Source organism: Felis catus, chromosome C1 (assembly GCF_018350175.1).
Source record: "Felis catus isolate Fca126 chromosome C1, F.catus_Fca126_mat1.0, whole genome shotgun sequence".
In the NCBI taxonomy this organism is placed as follows: domain Eukaryota; kingdom Metazoa; phylum Chordata; class Mammalia; order Carnivora; family Felidae; genus Felis; species Felis catus.
In genome coordinates, this window is record NC_058375.1 from 182,210,541 (window position 1) to 182,231,578 (window position 21,038).

The 21,038-nt window shown below is 37.8% G+C and overlaps 1 protein-coding gene across 12 annotated transcripts in view; it reads right to left on the reverse strand.

Moving 5' to 3' along the window:
- The window catches only part of DNAH7 (dynein axonemal heavy chain 7), a 265,373-nt gene that overhangs the window by 167,089 nt on the left and 77,246 nt on the right, over nt 1-21,038 (reverse strand). For all 12 annotated transcript variants that reach the window (XM_045034170.1, XM_045034169.1, XM_045034174.1 and 9 more), the window contains 5 exons: nt 18,849-19,042; nt 14,687-14,885; nt 11,493-11,633; nt 6,224-6,436; nt 1,115-1,224 (listed from right to left, as the gene is read on the reverse strand). In XM_045034170.1, coding sequence (XP_044890105.1) covers nt 1,115-1,224; nt 6,224-6,436; nt 11,493-11,633; nt 14,687-14,885; nt 18,849-19,042 — 857 coding nt within the window. The remainder of the gene's footprint in view (nt 1-1,114; nt 1,225-6,223; nt 6,437-11,492; nt 11,634-14,686; nt 14,886-18,848; nt 19,043-21,038) is intronic.

A 21,038-nucleotide genomic window follows, 5' to 3' on the forward strand; every position in this document is an offset into this window, starting at 1 on the left:
ACACTTGTCACATGTAAACCCTCCTCTCCCTTTCCTTCTCCCCTCCTCCATTAACCTTCAACATTGGAGGAGCCACAGGTGAGCTATTGAGGGACAGATGCTAAGGACAGGGATAAAACTGACAAAAGACTGAACACATTTGCCTCTCCAAATGCAGGCTTTGTGTCTGAGTCAAGCTCAAGCTGGGAGAGAAGGGGAGTTTTAAATTGGATGAAAGAGGGGCACCTGGGTGGCTCAGTTGCTTGAACGTCCAACTTTGGCTCAGGTCATGATCTCATGGTTCATGAGTTTGAGCCCCACGGTCAGGCTCTGTGCTGACAGCTCAGAGCCTGGATCCTGCTTTAGATCCTGTGTCTCCTTCTCTCTCTCTGCACCTCCCCTGCTTTTACTCTGTCTCTCTTTCTCAAAAATAAACAAACATTAAAAAGATTTTTTAATTGGATGGAAGATGCTAACTTTGATATTATACCTATATGAATTGTTAATACCTGAAAAAAAATAACACTTTTCGTTTTTGACAATAATTTGGAATACAGGAGATGGGAACTTGGATTAAAGTTGTTAAAGCCTTTTTATTATTCAGAAACCTGATAGAAAAAGTATAAACATAAATACCTATGAGCTATCTAATGGAGATACCCAACCAGGCATGTATGTAGCACAAGTTTACAGGAGAGACCTTGGCTGGAGGTATAGATTTGTGGATCTTCAGAATGTAGGCTATTAAAGCCTGAAAGTGAATGAGAACATTTGGGAAACCATGAGTCATGGTACGAAACACTGCATGAAAACAGAAATCTACAAAATTCTGCGTTTCTGGGGAAGCAACAGTTTGCCTTAAATGATCCAAAACAAAGAGAAAGTTTCAAGGAAAGAAGAAACGAATAGTGTAAAAAAAACAGCAGCAAAATCTGGCAATATTTAGCTCCAGAGCTGAGAGGAAAAAGCCAGCAGAGAACGAGAAACTGAAAATCAAGTTGAGAGGAGTATTAAGAGTCTAGGAAAAGATAACATAAAATACATTTGCTGAGTCAAAGATAATTCTTTTAAAGATTTAGTGGTCTAGGGGTGAGTGAAATTTATGTCCAATAGACCCTTAAGTTAGCAAGTTTACCTGTAACATCGATCAGTAAGCGGAGTAATAACCAGTCTAGGGGAATTACCCAGATACTCATATCCATATCGTAAGCCAGCATTGATCATCTTTGTTTCTAAATGATTTTCCTAGGATAAATCAGAGAAAATGAAGATAACTCAAATAACCAAATTTTAAATAATATGAAATTTCCAACTCTTTAAAACAATTGTCATGTTATAAACAAACTCCCTAAAATTCACTTTTCAAGTTTCTTCAGCAAGTGGTGCTGGGAAAACTGGGCGGCAGCAGGCAGAAAAATGATCCTGGACCACTTTCTTACACCATACACACACAAAAAAACTCCAAAATGGATGAAAGACCTCAATGTAAAACAGGAAGCCATCCAAACCCTCGAGGAGAAAGCAGGCAAAAAACTCTTTGATCTTGGCCACAGCGACTTCTTATTCAACACATCTCCGGAGGCCAGGGAAACAAAAGCAAAAATGAACTATTGGGACTTCATCAAAATAAAAAGCTCTGCACAGCAAAGGAAACAATCAGCAAAACTAAAAGGCAACCGATGGAATGGGAGAAGATATTTATTTACAGACGACATATCAGATAAAGGGTTAGTGTCCAAAATCTATAAAGAACTTATCAAACAAACACCCAAAAAACAAATAATCCAGTGAAGAAATGGGCAAAAGACATGAACAGACACGTCTTCAAAGAAGACATCCAGATGGCCAACCGACACATGAAAAACTGCTCAACATCACTCATCATCAGGGAAATACAAATCAAAACCAGAATAAGATACCACCTTACACCTGTCAGAATGGCTAACATTAACAACTCAGGCAACAACAGATGTTGGCAAGGGTGCAGAGAAAGGATCTCTCTTGCACTGCTGGTAAGAATGCAAACTGGTGCAGCCACTCTGGAAAACAGTACAGAGTTTCCTCAAAAAATTAAAAATAGAACTACCCCATAACCCAGCAATTGCACTAGTAGGCATTTATCCAAGGGATACAGGTATGCTGTTTCGAAGGGGCACATGCACCCCAATGTTTACAGCAGCACTGTCAACAGTAGCCAAAGTATGGAAAGAGCCCCAACGTCCATCAAAGGATGAATGGATAAAGAAGATGTGGTATATGTATACACAATAGAGTATTACTTGGCAACCAAAAAGAATGAAATCTTGCCATTTGTAACTACATGGATGAACTAGAGGGTAGTATGCTAAGCAAAATTAGTCAGAGAAAGATGAATATCATATGACTTCACTCATATGAGGAATTTAAGATACAAAACAGATGAACATAATGGAAGGGAAGCAAAAATAATATAAAACAGGGTGGGGGACAAAATATAAGAGACTCTTAAATATGGAGAACAGACAGAGGGTGACTGGAGAAGTTGTTGGGGTGGGGGTGAGCTAAATGGGTAAGGGGCATTAAGGAATCTACTCCTGAAATCTTTGTTGCACTAAATGCTAACTAACTTGGATAAATTAAAAAAATAAATTAAGTATAAATAAATAAATAATAAAATAAAAAAGTAAAATTCACTTTTCAGACATCATTAAATTCAAAGAATATCTGATTTTCTTAGATAAGTAACTGAAGCCACTGGCTTCCATTTTTTCCGTAGATATCTACGAAAAACATATTTGTTCCTTATTTTTCCTATATATTCTTTTCTTTTTACTTGCCAAGGCTTTTTAAAATTAAGGTATAGTTGACATACAATGTTAGTTTCGAGTATAAACATAATTACTCAGTATTTGTGTTTACTGCAAAATAATCACAGTAAGTCCAGTTAAGATCTATCATCATACATAAGTACAATTTTCTTATAAGGAGAATTTTAAGATTTAGTAATTTTTAAATATGTAGTACAGTACTATTAACTATAGTAAAATGCTGTGTATTACAACCCCATGGCTTATTTATAACTAGAAGTTTGCACTTTTTGACTCCTTTCACCCATTTCTCCCACTTTCCCATCCCCAGCCTCTGGCAACCACTAATCTGCTCACCAATCTATGAGTTTAGTTTTAGACTGCACATTTAAGTGAGACCGTATTGTACGTCTTTGTCTGACCTATTTCACTTAGCATAATGTCCTCAAGGTCAATCCATATTGTTACAAATGGCAAGGTATCATTTTTTTTGGCTGAATAATATTCCCCTGTACATACATATCATGTCTTCTTTATTGGTATGTCAATGGACATTCAGGTTTGTTTCTATATCTTAGTTATTGTAAATAATGCTTCAATAAACACGGGGGTGCATGTATCTTTTCTAGTGTTTTTGTTTTCTTCAGATAATACCCAGAAGTGGAATTGTTGGATCATGTCATATTCTATTTTTTATTTTTTGAGGAACCTCTATAATGTTTTCCATAGTGGCTGCACCAATCTACATTCCCACCAACAGCGTACAACAGTTCCTTTTTTTTTTCACACCCTTGCCAGCAATTGTTATCTTTTGTTTGTTATCTTTTGTCTTTTTTTTAAGGTCTATTTATTTAGAGAGAGTGTGTGTATGAGTAGGGGAGGTGCAGAGAGAGATTCCCAAGCAGGTTCTGCACTGTCCAAAGTGGGGGTCAATCTCAGGAACTGAACCTTGAGATACTAACCTGAGCAGAAATCAAGAGTCACACTTGACTGAGCCACCCAGACGTCCCTCTTTTGCCTTTTTTGTTAATAGCCATTTTGTTAGGTGTGAGAGGATATTTCATTGCGGTTTTGATTTGCATTTTACTGATGATTAATGATGTCGACCATCTTCTCATGAACCTGTTAGGTATATGTACATCTTTGGAAACATGTCTATTCATATCCTTTGACCATTTTCAAATTATATAGTTTGCGTTTTTGCTATTGAATTAATTGTAGGAGTCCTTTACATATTTTAGATGTTAACCCCTTATCAGATATGATTTGCAAGTATTTTCTCCCACTAAGTAAGCTGCTTTTACATTTTGTTGATGGTTTCCTCTGCTGTATAGCACGTTTCAGTTTGATGTAGCCCCACTTGTTGTTTATTTTTGCTTTTGCTGCCTTTTTCTCTCCAAAAAAAATCATTGCCAAGACTGATTTAAAGGGCTTACCATCTATGTTTTCTTCTATGAATTTATTTCAGGTCTTACATTCACGTCTTTAATCCATTTTGAGTTAATTATTGTGTATGGTATAAGACAGTGGTCCAGCTTCATTATTTCCTATATGGTCATTCAGTCTTCCCAACGCTATTTATTGAATAGACTGTCCTTTCTCCACTGCATATTCTTGGCTTTTTGTCATAAATTATTTGGTCATAGATGTTTGGGTGTATTTCTGGGCTCTCTATTCTGTTCCATTGATTCATATGTCTGTTTTTATGGCAATACCATTCTGATCTGATTACTACAGCTTTGCAATATAGTTTGAAAACATGGAGCACGATGCCTCCAGCTTTGTTCTTGAAAATTTCAAGATTGCTTTGTGTCTTTTGTGGCTGCATACAAATTTTAAGACTGTGTATTTCTGTGAAAAATGCCATTGAAATTTTGATAGGGATTACATTGAATCTGTAGATTGCTTTGGGTATTAGGAATACTTTAACAATATTAATTTTCCAATCCACAAAGTATCTTTCCATTCATTTGTGTCTTCAATTTCCTTCATCAATGTCTTAGAGTTTTCAGCATGCAAATCTTTTACCTCATTGTTTGAATTTATTTTTATATATTTTATTCTTTTTTGATGCAACTATAAATAGGATTGTTTTTTTAATTTCTCTGGTAATTGATTCTCCTATATTTATAATCAATTGTTCAATTCATCTTCACTATTGAATATTCTCATTATCATCATTTTATGGGTAAGAAAGCTGATGCTTCTAGAGAGTAAGTAACTTGCCCAAGTCCTACATCTGGTAAGGGAAGATCTGGCATTCATTCATTCATTCATTCATTCATTCACTTATTGATTGAAGAGAGAGAAAGTAGGAGGAGCAGAGAGATGAGGAGAGAGAGAGAATCTCAAGCAAGCTCTATCCTCAGCAGGGAGCCCCACACAGAGCTCAATCCCATGACCATGAGATCATAACCTGAGCCAAAATCAAGAGTCAGATGCTTAACCAACTGAGCCACCCAGGCACCCTAGGATCTGGCATTTGAAATGATTCCACACTGAGCTCCTACCCACTACTTCTCCTATGGTTTTCCCGGGTTCTTATTCTTGTATCTTTTCTCCTCCCACTCCATAGCTACAAGCCTTTCACAAAAGTGAATCTGCTAAGAACTTTTGAGTCTGTATCTCCAGACATACTCAGCTCCTTCTTCCCACTCTCAACAGGTTTAACTTTGTCCATTGTACTAACTGTCCCTATTCCTCCTGCATTCTCAGCTGTGCTGCCATGACCACTCACCTGGGTATCTGATAAGAGCCTTCCTTCCAGGCGTTTCTGGAGCCTTCTACTGACCAACAAGAGCAAACTTTAATGATGAAATCAAAATAAAAGTCTGAGTTTTTACATTGTTTAGATGTGTCAAAAATCTGAAATTACAATTTTAAACTGTCTAGTTTGGACATTTTACAGATTCTGTGAGCATAATGGCTTATTTAAAATGAGTGATTTTTATAATTACTCAATTTGTGAGCATCCATATATGTATATATATATACTGTATTTATATGTAACTATAAATTTGGGTATAGAGTTGGGTATAGATAAAGATATAGTTTTTTGTTTGGATGATATATAGTTTCACCTCCCTTAACCTTCAGCCTGGAGAATGCTTCTTTGGGTAGAGTCAGCCATCAACAAAAAATCTTTTTCTTTTAATGTTTATTTTTTATTTTTGAGAGAGACACAGAGCATGAGTGGGGGAGGGGCAGAGAAAGAGGGAGACACAGAATCTGAAGCAGGCTCCAGGCTCTGAGCTGTCAACACAGAGCCCGACGCAGGGCTCGAACTTACGAACCGAGAGATCATGACATGCGTCGAAGGCAGAGGCTCAACCGACTGAGCCACCCGGGCACCCCAACAAAAAATCTTCTACTACTATTTCCCATATGAGCAAGCAAGCACAAATTAAAAAGCTATGAGCTGAAATTGCTGTGTAATAACATTCAGTGATTTCACTTACTTGCCAATAGTACCTAAGTTGACTTAACCACTCGAAGTCACTGTCATCGCTAACTTGTTTTTTAACAAGTGATGTGAGGACATCTCTAGCATGGACATCCAGCACCACAAGAGCTCCCAGAGTAACACGATTCTGCTTGGACAATTTGCCACGGACCAAAGTGACAATGTCATCAATTTGCACGTTACATTTTTCCAAGTACTGCTCAAGAGCCTGAAAGAAAAGAAGATATAATTAACGTGATCAGAATTTTTCTGAACAAAACCATTTCAAGCTAGCATATATACAGAGTGTTTGCCACATTTTCCCCCATTTGACACCATTTAAAAATAATCAATTCTTCTTACTACAAAAGTATTAGGTGAATGAGGCCAACCTGGCCAGATAGAGAAGAATATGTGGTTTGTGTCTACTCAACATCCTTTCCACTCCTATCTCCACTCCTTCTGTATGCTCTGTGGTTCTGGTGAGCTGTCCATCACCTTGCCCTATCCCAACGGCGGCAAGGAGGGGGCTGTGTGACCCAGCCAGGGCCAATCAGAGTTCTTCCCAGGAAATGCTACACACAGAGAAAAAAGTGATTTTCTTTAGGTTTGGGGGACTCTGAGTATGCCAATCTGAAGCTACTGCAAGCCTTCATCCACTTGGCGGAACAAGCCTGCCAGAGACCAGCAGAGAGGAAAGGCAAAGGAAGAGAGATACTGCAGTAGCAATGATGCTCTGAGACCCCAATTCCAACCGCTCTTCCTTGAATCCCAAAGCCCTTTTAGTCCTGTTGTGTAAGCTTTCTGAGCTGGACGTGTGCCACTTGAAAAGTAAAGATCTTAATAAACAAAACATCTCCCATTTTAGTTTATGGTGAGCAATGCCAGTTCTGAGTATTAGGCTCTCTTTTGGTGGGTAAATCTATTAGTAAGTTAAAAAAGAGAAGAGGGTTTAGGATGAAGATCAAATTAGAATCAGTGAAAACCGCTATGCTTAAAGGAGTGTCAACATGCTCCAGAAGGCTGGTGTGCTTTCTTTCTCCACTCTAATAATATTTAATGAACACTGGGCACCAACCAGTGTATTTCATTCCTTCAGGACCAGGTAAGTGGTAGTGATGTAACTAAAAATGAGCATTTTCAAGAATGAGAACAAGTTTAAAGGGCAGGGTTGGAGACCGCACACTGTTTCTCTGAGGGGCACTTTTCTTCCTTGAAACATTTCGTCTTTATTTTTAAGGAGGTCAGTCTTTCAAAGGTTTGAAGTGCTTGAATACTATTGCCTTCATATTATTTACATGATCGATTGCTATTAATTCTCTTCATAAGCAGTGAAAGATAAACTTCTGTCCGAGCCATTTTTAAATGGCCATAAGTGTTGGGGCGCCTGGGCGGCTCAGTCGGTTGGGCGACCGACTTCACCTCGGGTCATGATCTCATGGTTCGTGGGTTCGAGCCCCGCATCAGGCTCCGTGCTGGCAGCTCAGAGCCTGGAGCCTGCTTTCGATTCTGTGTCTCCCTCTCTCTGCACCTCCCCTGCTCGTGCTCAGTCTCTCTCTGACTCTCAAAAACTAAATAAATGTTAAAAAAATTTTTTTAATAAATAAAAATAAATAGCCATAAGTGTTTAAATTCTTGGAGCCAACTAGTGAAAATATGTTTGGATGCCAGTAAGTGCATCTTAGTTTTCTCATCAGTAAAAGTGGGGGTCTCTGAGAGCCTTACCAGTTCTCACACTCTATAGTTCAACACAAAACATAAAATAAAAATTTCATCTTTCAATCTGACAGCACAAATTATATGTCCATAAGAATTTAGTATTACATACACTAGCAGAATGTATTTTCCTATACTAGGAAAACAGATCTGGAACTAAAATTTAACTTCAAACTGCAACAAACTGAGTTCTTTAGGAAAAAATTTATATGAATCAATGAGAATTCAGATTAGATAGAAAAAAAAATCACGGTATCGATAGCATTTTTGTTACATTTTCTTCCTTGTAAACCATTCTGTAGAGTGAGCTAATGAATCTAAAGGTAGCAACTATTCTATTCTGTCAAAATAAACCCTAGCTGAAATCAAATATTTTTATCATAGCTAGATCCTTCTACACATGCAATGATACAGTGACTCAAAATCGCATCAGTATCTGCAATACCCCGAGCTCTGTGACAGCGGCGATTCTTTCATTCATTTTACAGCCCCTGTAATGCCTCACGCAGACGGGTTGCACAATCAACATTCACTGAATAAATTGAACAGGTCCTCTGGGAGTGTGACAGGATAACACAGGGCTATTATAACATCAAGCTCTAGACACCTTGGGATGTTTGCAGACAATGGAAGTGTCCAGTCTTCTATGAGGCTGCCAAGAGTCTCTAACTGTTCAACCAAAGCGATCAGTTTCAAATGTTTACCACACGTTAATCAGGAGGAAAAATTATCAACACATATAATACTAAAACATATGCTAGGCTCCCATGATAGACCTACACATTAAATTTTAAAAAATCAGTACTAATACTATAGAATACTAAATCATAGAGTACTATAATTACTTTTATAATTATAGAATACTAAAACATGTGCCAGCCCCTCAGGATGCTACTACAGAACTTGAATGGACTGAACATGGATGAAATACAGTCAGGGACGAGGTGCACAGATAGCAGATCACGGGCAGAAAGAAGCAGGGTAATCACAAGCAGATGAAAAAGAATTAATTTTTAAGGACACATATAAAGCCTAGTTTCATATCATGAAACTTAGCTATGAAAGCACCATAAAATGCAACAGACAAGGGCAGTCTGGCAAGCAACAATAACCGAGGTGTAACTTGTTAATCTTGCTAAGCTGCAGCTCTAGAGAACCTTGAGTCTATGAAGCTGAATCACTCTCAAGTAGCATAGGTTCTCATTCTGGCTTTCTATGTGAATGGCTCCATATCTGTACCATGCAACATAAGTAGGAAAAAAAGCTGAATCAACTGATAAATGAGTAAACAAGCAACTCAGTTTCAGTATCAGTGCATACTGCTGTAAATAAAACCAACAACAAGCCCTATTTGCATCTGTATGCAATATAGTAATTATAGGCAGATCGTTTTTGAGCAGATGACGCATTGAAATGGGAGTGACCTAAATGGCAAGTCCCTTTAGATTCAAAGTATGCTTGGGAGATAAGTAGAAACTGTAGTTTACACTTTAATGCTCCATATCAATTCCCACTGTTGCAGCCTGCTTGGAGTAAGATCAAAGAAAAATATGGATTTGGCAGAGGGGTAGAGGTTTGATAAACACCACATTTAAACTGAAGAAATTTGGAAGATGCCTACAAGTTTGTCTAATCTGCTCACATTTGCTTCTTCGTTCCCTGCAGACTAAGTCCCCACAGTGGCGAGTGATAAAGTTGGTATTGTGGTTTGGGGGCTGGCCAGCAGGCAAGGAGGGAGATCCAGGAGGCTACATGTTGCCCCAGCACGCTACATTGGTGATGGAGGAATCTCTCTGTGTGGGGAGGTTAATGAGTGGTGGCTTAAAAGAAAAAGAGAAAACGAATTCTCTAAGTCCACTGGGAGAGAAGAAGAAGAAAGAGAAGGAGGAGGAGGAGGAGGAGGAGGAGGAGGAGGAGGAGGAGGAAGAGGAGGAGGAGGAGGAAGAGGAGGAGGAAGAGGAGGAGGAGGAGGAAGAGGAGGAGGAGGAGGAGGAGGAGAAGGAGGAGGAGGAGGAGGAGGAGGAGGAGGAGGAGGAGAAGGAGGAGGAGGAGGAGGAGGAGGAGGAGGAGGAGGAGGAGAAGGAGGAGGAGGAGGAGGAGGAGGAGGAGGAGGAGGAGAAGAGGAAGAGGAAGAAGAAGAAGAAGAAAGCACATGCGGTTAGAAACTGAGGCCCCAGAAGTAACTCCAAGGGCTTATGGTTGTTAGGGAAACCCCCCCTTCCCCAGGGTCTTGTGTTCCATGAAGACAGTTCTTCCAGAAAACCTTGACTTCCTACCCTATGCCCTCATCCCTTCCCACAGGAAATAAATAAGTGACCTGTTGTTAAGTTTGACAAAGCTAAGTATGTGTTACTCAGCTCCATCCTCTATGGGATCCTCCTGCTTACAGAGAACATTAGTTTCTCAAACCTCAGCACTACCAGTGTTCAACGGTACATTAGAGTTAAAGACAATAATACCAAACTCCATGTCAAAAATATATTTGAGGGGCACCTGGATGGCTCAGTTGGTTAAGCGTCCAACTCTTGGTTTCAGTTAGGTCATGATCTCACAGTTTCGTGAGTTTGAGCCCCACATCTGGCTCTGCACTGCCGGCATGTAGCCTGCTTGGGATTCTTTCTTTCTCTCTCTCCTCCCTCCCCTTCACCCCACTCAACTGTCTCTGTCTCTCTCAAAATAAATAAACTTAATTTTATTTATATATATATATATATATATATATATATATATATATGTGTGTGTGTGTGTGTGTACATATATATATATTTGAAATTATATATATTTGTAATATATACTTGAATTATATATTTGAAATTATATATATATTATATATATATATATGTATATATATTTGAAATTCATGGTTCTAAACAAAAGATCCACAACTATTACATTGTAACTGGTCCATCAGTCAACTGAAAGTTGACCTGCCTGAAATCCTATAAATGTAGTTTCTGTTGTTAATTACTAACAGCAAATTAATATTATTATGCTAACATACCTAATAGAATACTTAAAAGTAAGCATTCAAAGTATCAATAATTACTGGGTGCCTGGGTGGCTTAGTCAGTCAAGTGTCTGACTCTTGATTTCGGCTCAGGTCATGATCTCACAGTTTGTGAGATTGAGCCCTGCCTCAGGCTCTGAGCTGTCAGCTTAGATTCTCTCTCACTCTCTCTCTGCCCCTCTCTTTCCCACTCTGTCTCAAAATAAATAAACCTTAGAAAAAATCAATAATCATTATACAAAATCAATACATTAAGAATAACAATGAAAATAGTAAAGTAAGCTAACCGATACCTTGTCTTCCTACTTCCTCTTTTACTCAAGGTATGAAAGAGGATTATGCTATTTTCCTCTTAATCTTTCTGAGTTTAGGAAGCTTAGTTCTATTACAATTCTATGTTTAAAGGTATAAAAATGTATCTAGTAACAAGATTGAGGTTCAAGTACCCTTGACTTTTTGAGAGGATTGTCTTTATTTTGTTTTTTATAATTAGTATATTCCAGCAATAGTACCTGTTTAAAAAATGCTGAAAAACCTGGGGCAGGGCGGTAATGAAGCTTACCTCTTGTCCCTTTGGAATAGCTGTTTGTACTTCTGTTGTCCAGAAGGTTTGAGATACACAAAGCACTGTCTGTCCAGGCCACTCCCTCACCCAGTTAATTCGCATGTTTTGTGTATAGGCAGAAATTGCATCTTTAATTACCTAATTGGAAAAAAAATGCTAAAGATAGTTTCACAGTTTACTTAAACAAGCTATACAATGAGTACCTAAACTCCTAAACAGATTAACTTACACTATTTAACTTTTTACAACATCTTAGCCAATTATGAAGACTCAAAGCATGTCATTAGACTATTTAAATTCAAGTTTATCCATATACCTATGAGCAAAAGCATACATTACACAGCATTTTATTTTGCTGATACATGATCAGTTTGTGTGAACCCACATTATATCGAATATTCGTGAGACCAGTCGTAGCCAAAGATACCCTAGATACATTTGGGTTGAACAAGCCCAAGCAATTTTATTGCAAGATTTAAAGTTAAGTAATTCCAAATTCATAGACAATAATTTTCTTTAAACTTGATCAGATCCCCACTCACCCAGGGGCACATGTATGTGTACAAGCACTCTCAGGCAAACCACCCCACTTCTCTAAAGTTCCTTCTGTGTTTCTGGATCTAACTTCCTCTCAGTCTATAGTTAGATGCCCAAGGCAATGATGACAAGCAAGGGGGTATAACTGATTTATGGAGAGTTGAGAATCAGGAAAGTCAGTCTTATTTACATTCTTTGCAACGTGATTTAAGTCTAATTCATATACTTCTCCTCCATATGTTTTCCGTGGATTGACATATCCAGTTTTTCTACCAGCCATCAGTGAGAAACAATCTAATCTTTTATATCTATCAACCCGAAATGGTTATGTTGTCTATGAGGTGATACCCACTTTAATGTTTGGTTTCAGAAAAGACGGTCAAAATTAGATTTTTCTGAGAAATATATAAGGACGTATGAACCTTTCTAGACTTCTAGTCTGGCTAGGGTATTTATGGAGCTGAACAGAGATAAAGGGCAGTGGTGGCTATTGATAGCAAAGAAAGTTTCTAAGGCCAGAAAGAGCCACAGAAAGGGCAGGTGAAAATGAGCAACTGAGAGACGGCAGAAACAGAAACTAGAAGGTACGGTAATGTCAAAAATGGAATAAATATGTGCTCTAGAAGGACAACACGGAGAGAACAAGAGGAAGACTTAAAATCTAAATCACAATTGCTACATAGTTGGATGAGGAGAAACAATTACGAAAAGTTCTGCAATATTGGATGTAAAATATATCTATGTGTGCCAGATATATATTCACATATATAAGTACATGCATATTTTGGAAGTAACATACACGTGATAATCTAGTAACATAAGGGGTACAAGTGCCAAGAACATGACTTTTTTTATTATCGATAAGTGACCTAAAATTTACTTAATTTAAGCATGCAATGGTCTTGCTAGCATGGGACTACATACAGTAGAAACATAGTAACACACATCTCTATGTGTATTACTTTATATTGCATTCGATTGCACATTTCAGAAACACAAACTTACACAAGAACATTTGGGGATGATGTTTTCCTGGCCACCCCATCTAAGTGCTCTGAAATGGCAACCAAAATACCTTCTCTAAGCACTCTGACAAACAAAATGCAAAGAATAGTTGTAACAGTATTGGATATGTCTAAAACAATGAGTTATCACTGTATACAACAATTACCAAACCATACAACCAAGGCTGGTAAATAGTGGTCAAAGTGGAATTCATTTACATTACTTACAACTGCATAAATAAAATAAACCTTATTTGTCAATATGCACCAAGGCCTATGAAACCTTGTCTCTTTAAATTTTAATTTTCTTTTTTAACATTTATTCATTTTTTGAGAGACAGAGACAGAGAGAGAGAGAGAGAGAGAGAGAGAGAGAGAGAGAGAGAGCGAGAGCGAGGGAGCATGAGTGGGGGAGGGGCAGAGAGAGAGAGGGAGACACAGAATCTGAAGCAGGCTCCAGGCTTCCAGCTGTCAGCACAGAGCCTGACGTGGGGCTCAAACCCACAAACTGTGAGATCATGACCTGAGCCGAAGTTGGATGGTTAACAAACTGAGCCACTCAGGCGTCCCGAAACCTCGTCTCTTTGACCTAGTGGTCCTACATATGAGAACTTATCATGAGAAAGAATTCATTCAAAGAAACCAACTATATCCATAAGGACATTCACTCTAATTTAATCCACAATAGGGAGAAATGAAAAACTCCAAATGACTTTACATCTATTGAAAAACTATTATGCATGCAGATATTAAAACTATATTTAAGAAGAGGAAGCAACACTAAGGCACATTATATACATTAAACACTTGGATTCCAATGAATTTTTTTCAACAATGTGTGAGAGAATCTGAAAAATTAATGAAAACTGTTGTTAATTAGAACATGATGCCATATTCCTTCTCAATCCTGCTCTCATGATCCCCAATTCAATCATGATTTTTATTCTTATGAGCAACTTGAATGCTAAGTCCATAGTAGAGTAAAAGATGAATTTAACTGCTCAATTAATCTGTATTTGTTTCCATGACTTGAAATTTTCTACTAATAAAAATAATTACAAATGATTGAGTTGATGTTTTAGGAGATGTGGAAAATATGAAGTTATTAATTATAAGAAGTATTTGTGATTTTCTAACATTTTGGTACATTTTATATACATGGGACAAAAAGGCTCACCTCAGAAACATATATATCAAGGAGAATAATGTAAAACTATAGAGAAATGCATGCAAGGCAACTAAATACAGACTCTGTAGACCAAGGTGTATTTAATTAATGATCAAAGAAATAACTTGTAGCTGCAAGAAACAGGATTTATTACTAAAACCCAAGAAACCCAAGTTTTCTGTAGTATGGATGCTATTTTGTCCCACTTTTCAAGTGGGTCCCTATGAAATTAATTTCATAGATTTTGTCTTTGAGCTATATATTACAATTTAATTGGTAATTCAGGACTCAATTTCTATCTAAAAACAGTGCGTTTATTAACCAGACATTTTTACTGTAATCGCTGCCCCCAATGTGGGGCTCAAACTCATAACCCTAACATCATGAGTTGCATGCTCTGCCTACTGAGTCAGCCAGGCGCCCCTATGATACATTAATATTCCATATCTTTACTAGAAATAATAATAAATATAGCTGAGTACCTTGTGGATGGACTTAATCATAACTCTCTCCAATTCAACCAACCACTTCTCCACTTGACCTCTGGCTTTGGCTGTTGAAATGATCTCTGTGAGTTCCACCAACTCTTCTTCACTACTCTTCATGTGAGTAATATCAAGTGTTTCTGTAAATTCTACCTTTGCAATTCCTTCAAAACATTTCTTCAAGTGAGGTTGCACCCTGTCAGGGGAAAAAATGTTCAAGAGAATTAATCAGATTAAAGCAGTTCCTTAACATCAGTGTTCTTTGTGTACCAATCTTTACTCACAATTTATAAATGTGCATCACGTGTCAGGCCCCTGCTAGATGCTGCTGGAGATGAAAGGCTGAGGGAAAAAGACACAATCCCTGTCTGTATGGATTATACAGTCCAGTAGGAGGTCATCATTAATTGAATAATCACAAAAAGATCTGTAAAACTACAATTATAATAAGAGCTACAGAGGAGACACCCACGAGGCTTTGTTTCCAACCCAATAAACTGAAAGATGTTAATAGCAACATAAGGAACAAACCAATCTTGACTAACAGATAATACACTAATTGGAAGAATCTTCAAATGCACAAAACTAGCTTTTTCAACTGGGATCTTCAGAGACTGCTCACAAATTATGAACTAGGTTTAGCACTTTAAGTATTTACAGTTCACTAAATCAATAGCTTTGAACGTATCCAACTGTAATCATTGTAACATAGATGGAAGTGACTAAACCCCTCATTCTGGGCACATTACTAATAACCAAATGAACTCATCTTTCAATAGGCAATAAAGAATCAGAATATAAAAATTCAGATAGAAATCTGAGCCTACAGGAGGAAGTCAAACTTTCACTCTTCATAGATGACATGATACTCTATATGGAAAACCCAAAATATTCTACCCAAAAGCTGCTAGAACTGATCCATGAATTCAGCAAAGTGGCAGGATACAAAATCAATGCACAGAACTTGGTTGCATTCTTATACACAAACAATGAAGCAAGAGAAAAAGAAATCGATCCCATTTACAATTGCACCAAAAACCATAAAATACCTGGGAATAAATTTAACCAAAGAAGTGAAAAATCTATACACTGAAAACTATAGAAAGCTTATGAAAGAAATTGAAGAAAACACAAAAAAATGGAAAAAGATTCCATGCTCCTGGATAGGAAGAACAAATATTGTTAAAATGTCAATACTACTCAAAGCAATCTACATATTCAATGCAATCCCTATCAAAATAACACCAGCATTCTTCACAGAGCTAGAACAAATAATCCTAAAATATGGAACCAGAAAACACCCTGAATAGCCAAAGCAATCTTGAAAAAAAACCAAAGCAGGAGGCATCACAATCCTGGACTTCAAGCTGTACTATAAAGCTGTAATCATCAAGACAGTATGGTACTGGCACAAGAACAGACACTCAGATCAATGGAACAGAATAGAGAACCCAGAAATGGACCCACAAACGTATGGCCAACTAATCTTGGACAAAGCAGGAAAGAATATCCAATGGAATAAAGACAGTCTCTTCAGCAAGTGGTGCTGGGAAAACTGGACAGCACAGGCAGAAAAATGATCCTGGACCACTTTCTTACACCATACACAAAAATAAACTCAAAATGGATGAAAGACCTCAATGTAAGACAGGAAGCCATCAAAATCCTCGAGGAGAGGGGCGCCTGGGTGGCGCAGTCGGTTAAGCGTCCGACTTCAGCCAGGTCACGATCTCGTGGTCCGTGAGTTCGAGCCCCGCGTCAGGCTCTGGGCTGATGGCTCAGAGCCTGGAGCCTGTTTCCGATTCTGTGTCTCCCTCTCTCTCTGCCCCTCCCCCGTTCATGCTCTGTCTCTCTGTGTCCCAAAAATAAATAAACGTTGAAAAAAAATTAAAAAAAAAATCCTCGAGGAGAAAGCAGGCAAAAACCTCTTTGACCTTGGCCGCAGCAATTTCTTATTCAACACATCTCCGGAGGCCAGGGAAACAAAAGCAAAAATGAACTATTGGGACCTCATCAAAATAAAAAGCTCTGCAAAGCGAAGGAAACAATCAGCAAAACTAAAAGGCAACCGATGGAATGGGAGAAGATATTTATTTACAGACGACATATCAGATAAAGGGTTGGTATCCAAAATCTATAAAAAACTTATCAAATTCAACACCCAAAAAACAAATAATCCAGTAAAGAAATGGGCAAAAGACGTGAATAAACACTTCTTCAAAGAAGACATCCAGATGGCCAACCGACACATGAAAAACTGCTCAACATCACACATCATCAGGGAAATACAAATCAAAACCACCAGGAGATACCACCTCACACCTGTCAGAATGGCTAACATTAACAACTCAGGCAACAACAGATGTTGGTGAGGATACAGAGAAAGAGGATCTCTTTTGCACTGCCAGTAAGAATGCAAACTGGTGCAGCCACTCTGGAAAACAATATGGAGTTTCCTCAAAAAATTAAAAATAGAACTACCCTGGGGTACCTGGGCGGCTCAGTTGTTAAGCAACCGACTTCAGCTCAGGTCATGATCTCACAGTTTGTGAGTTCGAGCCCCATGTCAGGCTCTGCGCTGACAGCTCAGAGCCTAGAATCCATTTCGGATTCCATGTCTCGCTCTCTCTCTGCCCCTCCCCCACTCACACTCTGTCTCTTTCCTTCAAAAATAAATAAACGTTAAAAAAAAAAAAAAGAAAGAAAGAAAAATAGAACTACCCTATGACCCAGCAATTGCACTACTAGGTATTTATCCAAGGGATACAGGTATGCCGTTTCAAAGGGGCACATGCACCCCCATGTTTATAGCAGCACTATCGACAATAGCCAAAGTATGGAAAGAGCCCCAATGTCCATCGATGGATGAATGGATAAAGATGTGGTATGTATGTATGTACGTATGTATGTATGTATGTGTACATATACATACATACAATGGAGTATTACTCGGCAATAAAAAGAATGAAATCTTGCCCTTTGCAACTACATGGATGGAACTAGAGGGTATTCTGCTAAGTGAAAATAGTCAGAGAAAGACAATATCATATGACTTCACTTATATGAGGAATTTAAGATACAAAACAGATGAACATAAAGGAAGGGAAACAAAAATAATATAAAAACAGGGAGGGGGACAAAACATAAGAGACTCTTAAATACGGAGAACAAACAGAGGGTTACTGGAGGGGTTGTGGGAGGGGGGGTGGGCTAAATGGGTAAGGGGCATTAAGGAATCTACTCCTGAAATCTTTGTTGCACTATATGCTAACTAACTTGGATAAAAATTTAAAAATAAATAAATGTAAGTTAAAATATATATATATAAAATAGCAAAAAAAAAAAAAAAAGAAGAAGAAGAAAAGAAATTTGAGCCTAAATTTATCTTTTTGTCTGGATTCCTTGTCTCCTACTTTGAAGGCACAAGACACAAAACTAACAAATTTAATAACTTTCCATTCACTGTCTGCTGTACACCAGCCATACACACTTTTCTAAGAAACTGGGCATCTGCATCGGGGAAGAAAAAGAAGTCCAAATTCTCTGCCATCATGGAGCTTATGTTCTGCTAGAGGAAATCAGACAGTAAACAAGTAAGTACATGGTGGAGTGTTCCAGATGCTACAAAAGAGGCCGAAGGAAATAAAAGCAGAGACGATAATCCACTGGCTAGGCAGTGCTGGAAGGGTTGCCATTTTAAATACAGTGGTCAGGGAAAGTCTTCCTGAGGTGCAGACCTTTGAGCATATTTCTACAAAAGTCTAGAAGAGGTAAAAGAAGTCAGAGATATTCAGGTAAGGAGCAACTTCCGCAAAGATGGTGGTACATGGATGTAGGGGGCTGCCCCTTTTATAGTGGACTTAGAAGAACAGATAATGGGACACCACCAGCGGGGGTCACTGCAAGCCACTGAGAGCGAGGTGTTCTGAAAAATATGTAGGAGAAAATGGATAAATTAGAAATCCTCCCCAAGATTTATCACGTCTGGAAAAATCACCTTCAATGACATTACTTATTTCATTTTAAATAATTACATTGGTTATTGATAATACTGGGAATATTCTGGAACATAATTATATGTGTTTTTATTCTGCCTTATTTTAAAAAGTAAATTTAAGCAGATAAATTTAGCTATGTGCTACGTGTGTAAGTTACTTACCTAGTGGGATCTTTAGTCTCAGACAGTATCTCAAGAAGTTCATCATTAGACAAGAAAAAGAATCTGGGGAAGAAGAGACGTTTCTTTTCCAAATATTCATTAAGTCCTTTAAGAATGAGTTCCAAAAGTTCGTTTGATTTTTTCAGCCGTTCCAGCATTCTCTCAATAGTTACAACATGTAGAACATGTTTATCCTAAAAATAAACACCCAATTCAAAAATATTAGATACTAGCTTTATTTGTATTCTTATTGTATTTGAGATTGCCTGTTTTTAATCAAACAAAGGTCAACCAAAATTTAAAGTGAATATTTTTTAAAAGTAGCCTCACAGACTCTAGGTCTAACTAGCCTCTTTAATTAGTAAGAGTCATGTTGACTTGATCCTTAGTGATGTTGCTCACAGTGTCTCATTCTACACTGGAAAGCGTGAGAGACAGAAAATGAGTGTGAGGGGGGAGGGAAGGAAGAGAGGGATGCGGGGGGTGAACGCTCATGCACTGGGATGGGGCAAGAACAGGGAACTCACAGGAAGGATGGGGGAAACAAAATAGTATGAGATGTGTTTGTCTTTTATTCATTGAGAAAAGTATTCTAAAATGATAAATCAGCATTACTTCATATATTATTGTTATCGATAATAAACACAATCTCTGTTTTATAACTGTAGATAAAAATATAAGTGTTTGAGGGTGAAGAAAGGAGTTTTCAATACAAATCTTACACTGCAAAAACTGTATTTGGAACTACAGAGGAACACTGCTTGCTAAAGGACTTAAGTTTCAGGTATATTCTTCCTGATCACTCTAGAAGCTAAAACTGTGCTACCTCTAAGGCATGGACCTTTGAATATTTTATCACGGAAAAGTGCAACTGTGAGCTGTTTGGTTTGAAGCAATTTAAACACAGTCAAGTATTTAAAAGAGCTTTCTTTTATGCTGTGGGATGCAAGGTAAGAATTGTAACTGAAAGCTGATCTTAAGAACTGATATTTTTAAAAAGTAAATAGTTTATTGATTTATAAAAATAGCCATACAAACAACCACTGGGTTTATGAAAATCTTTAGAAACACATTATTAAAATATGCTCTAGATACAGTTGAAATAAAATTATTTTTCCTTCTTTTTCCTTAACACCTGACTGAGGTCATCCAGGTCTAGTGTTGGCCTTTTAATTCCAAACTCCATGTTCACCACTGACATCAATGACAGAATAGTAAAAGTGCTTTACTAAATAAGCATCAATGTGTTAGAAAGAGGTGCTAGGGGCACCTGCGTGGCTCAGTTGGTTAAGCGTCCGACTTTGGCTCAGGTCATGATCTCATAGTTGTGAGTTCGAGCCCTGCATTGGGCTCTGTGCTGACAGCTCAGAACCTAGAGCTTGCTTTGGATTCTGTGTCTCCCCCCTCTGCCCCTCCCCTGCTTGAACTCTATCTCTCTGTCTCTCTCTCAAAAATAAACATTAAAAAAAAATTTTTTTAAAGAAAGAGTACTAAAACACATTAGAGATTTTAATCACCAGACCAAATAATAAACCTGTGAGAACACACTAGTACATTTATTAATACAAGGAACAGGACATTTTAGAATGTATAGATATTAAGAAAATGTTAAAAGATTAAACATGGAATTTCAAGAACTAATTTAGCTTATTTGTAGTACTCAGCCTTGACTAAGAGATCAACCAAAAATATCAGCTGTAAATTGTTCTATACAGAAATTTTCTTCTTCTGCAGGACCCCCTAAAATGTTTTTGTTAATATACTTTGAAAGTAGTCGAAAAGGAAAGATACACTTTTCTGCTTTTTTTAAAAATTTCTTTTTAATGTTCGTTTATTTTTGAGAAAGGGAGAAAGAGCATGAGAGGGGCAGAGAGAAAAGGAGACACAGAATCCAAAGGAGGCTCCAGGCTCGGACCTGTCAGCAGAACCCGACATGGGGCTCACGGGGCTCAAACTCATGAACCATGAGATCATGACCTGAGCCGAAGTCAGACAGTTAGCCAAATGAGCCACCCAGGCACTCCTGCTTTGTTTTGAATTTTAACAACATAACTTAGAAACAGCAATTTACTCAAAGAACAATTATCATTAATATCTGTTTTCTCAGTGAAACAGGTTCACATGAAATATGTAACATATTGGTGTATTATCTTTAATTTTTTTTTAAGTTTATTTATTTTAAGAGAGAGA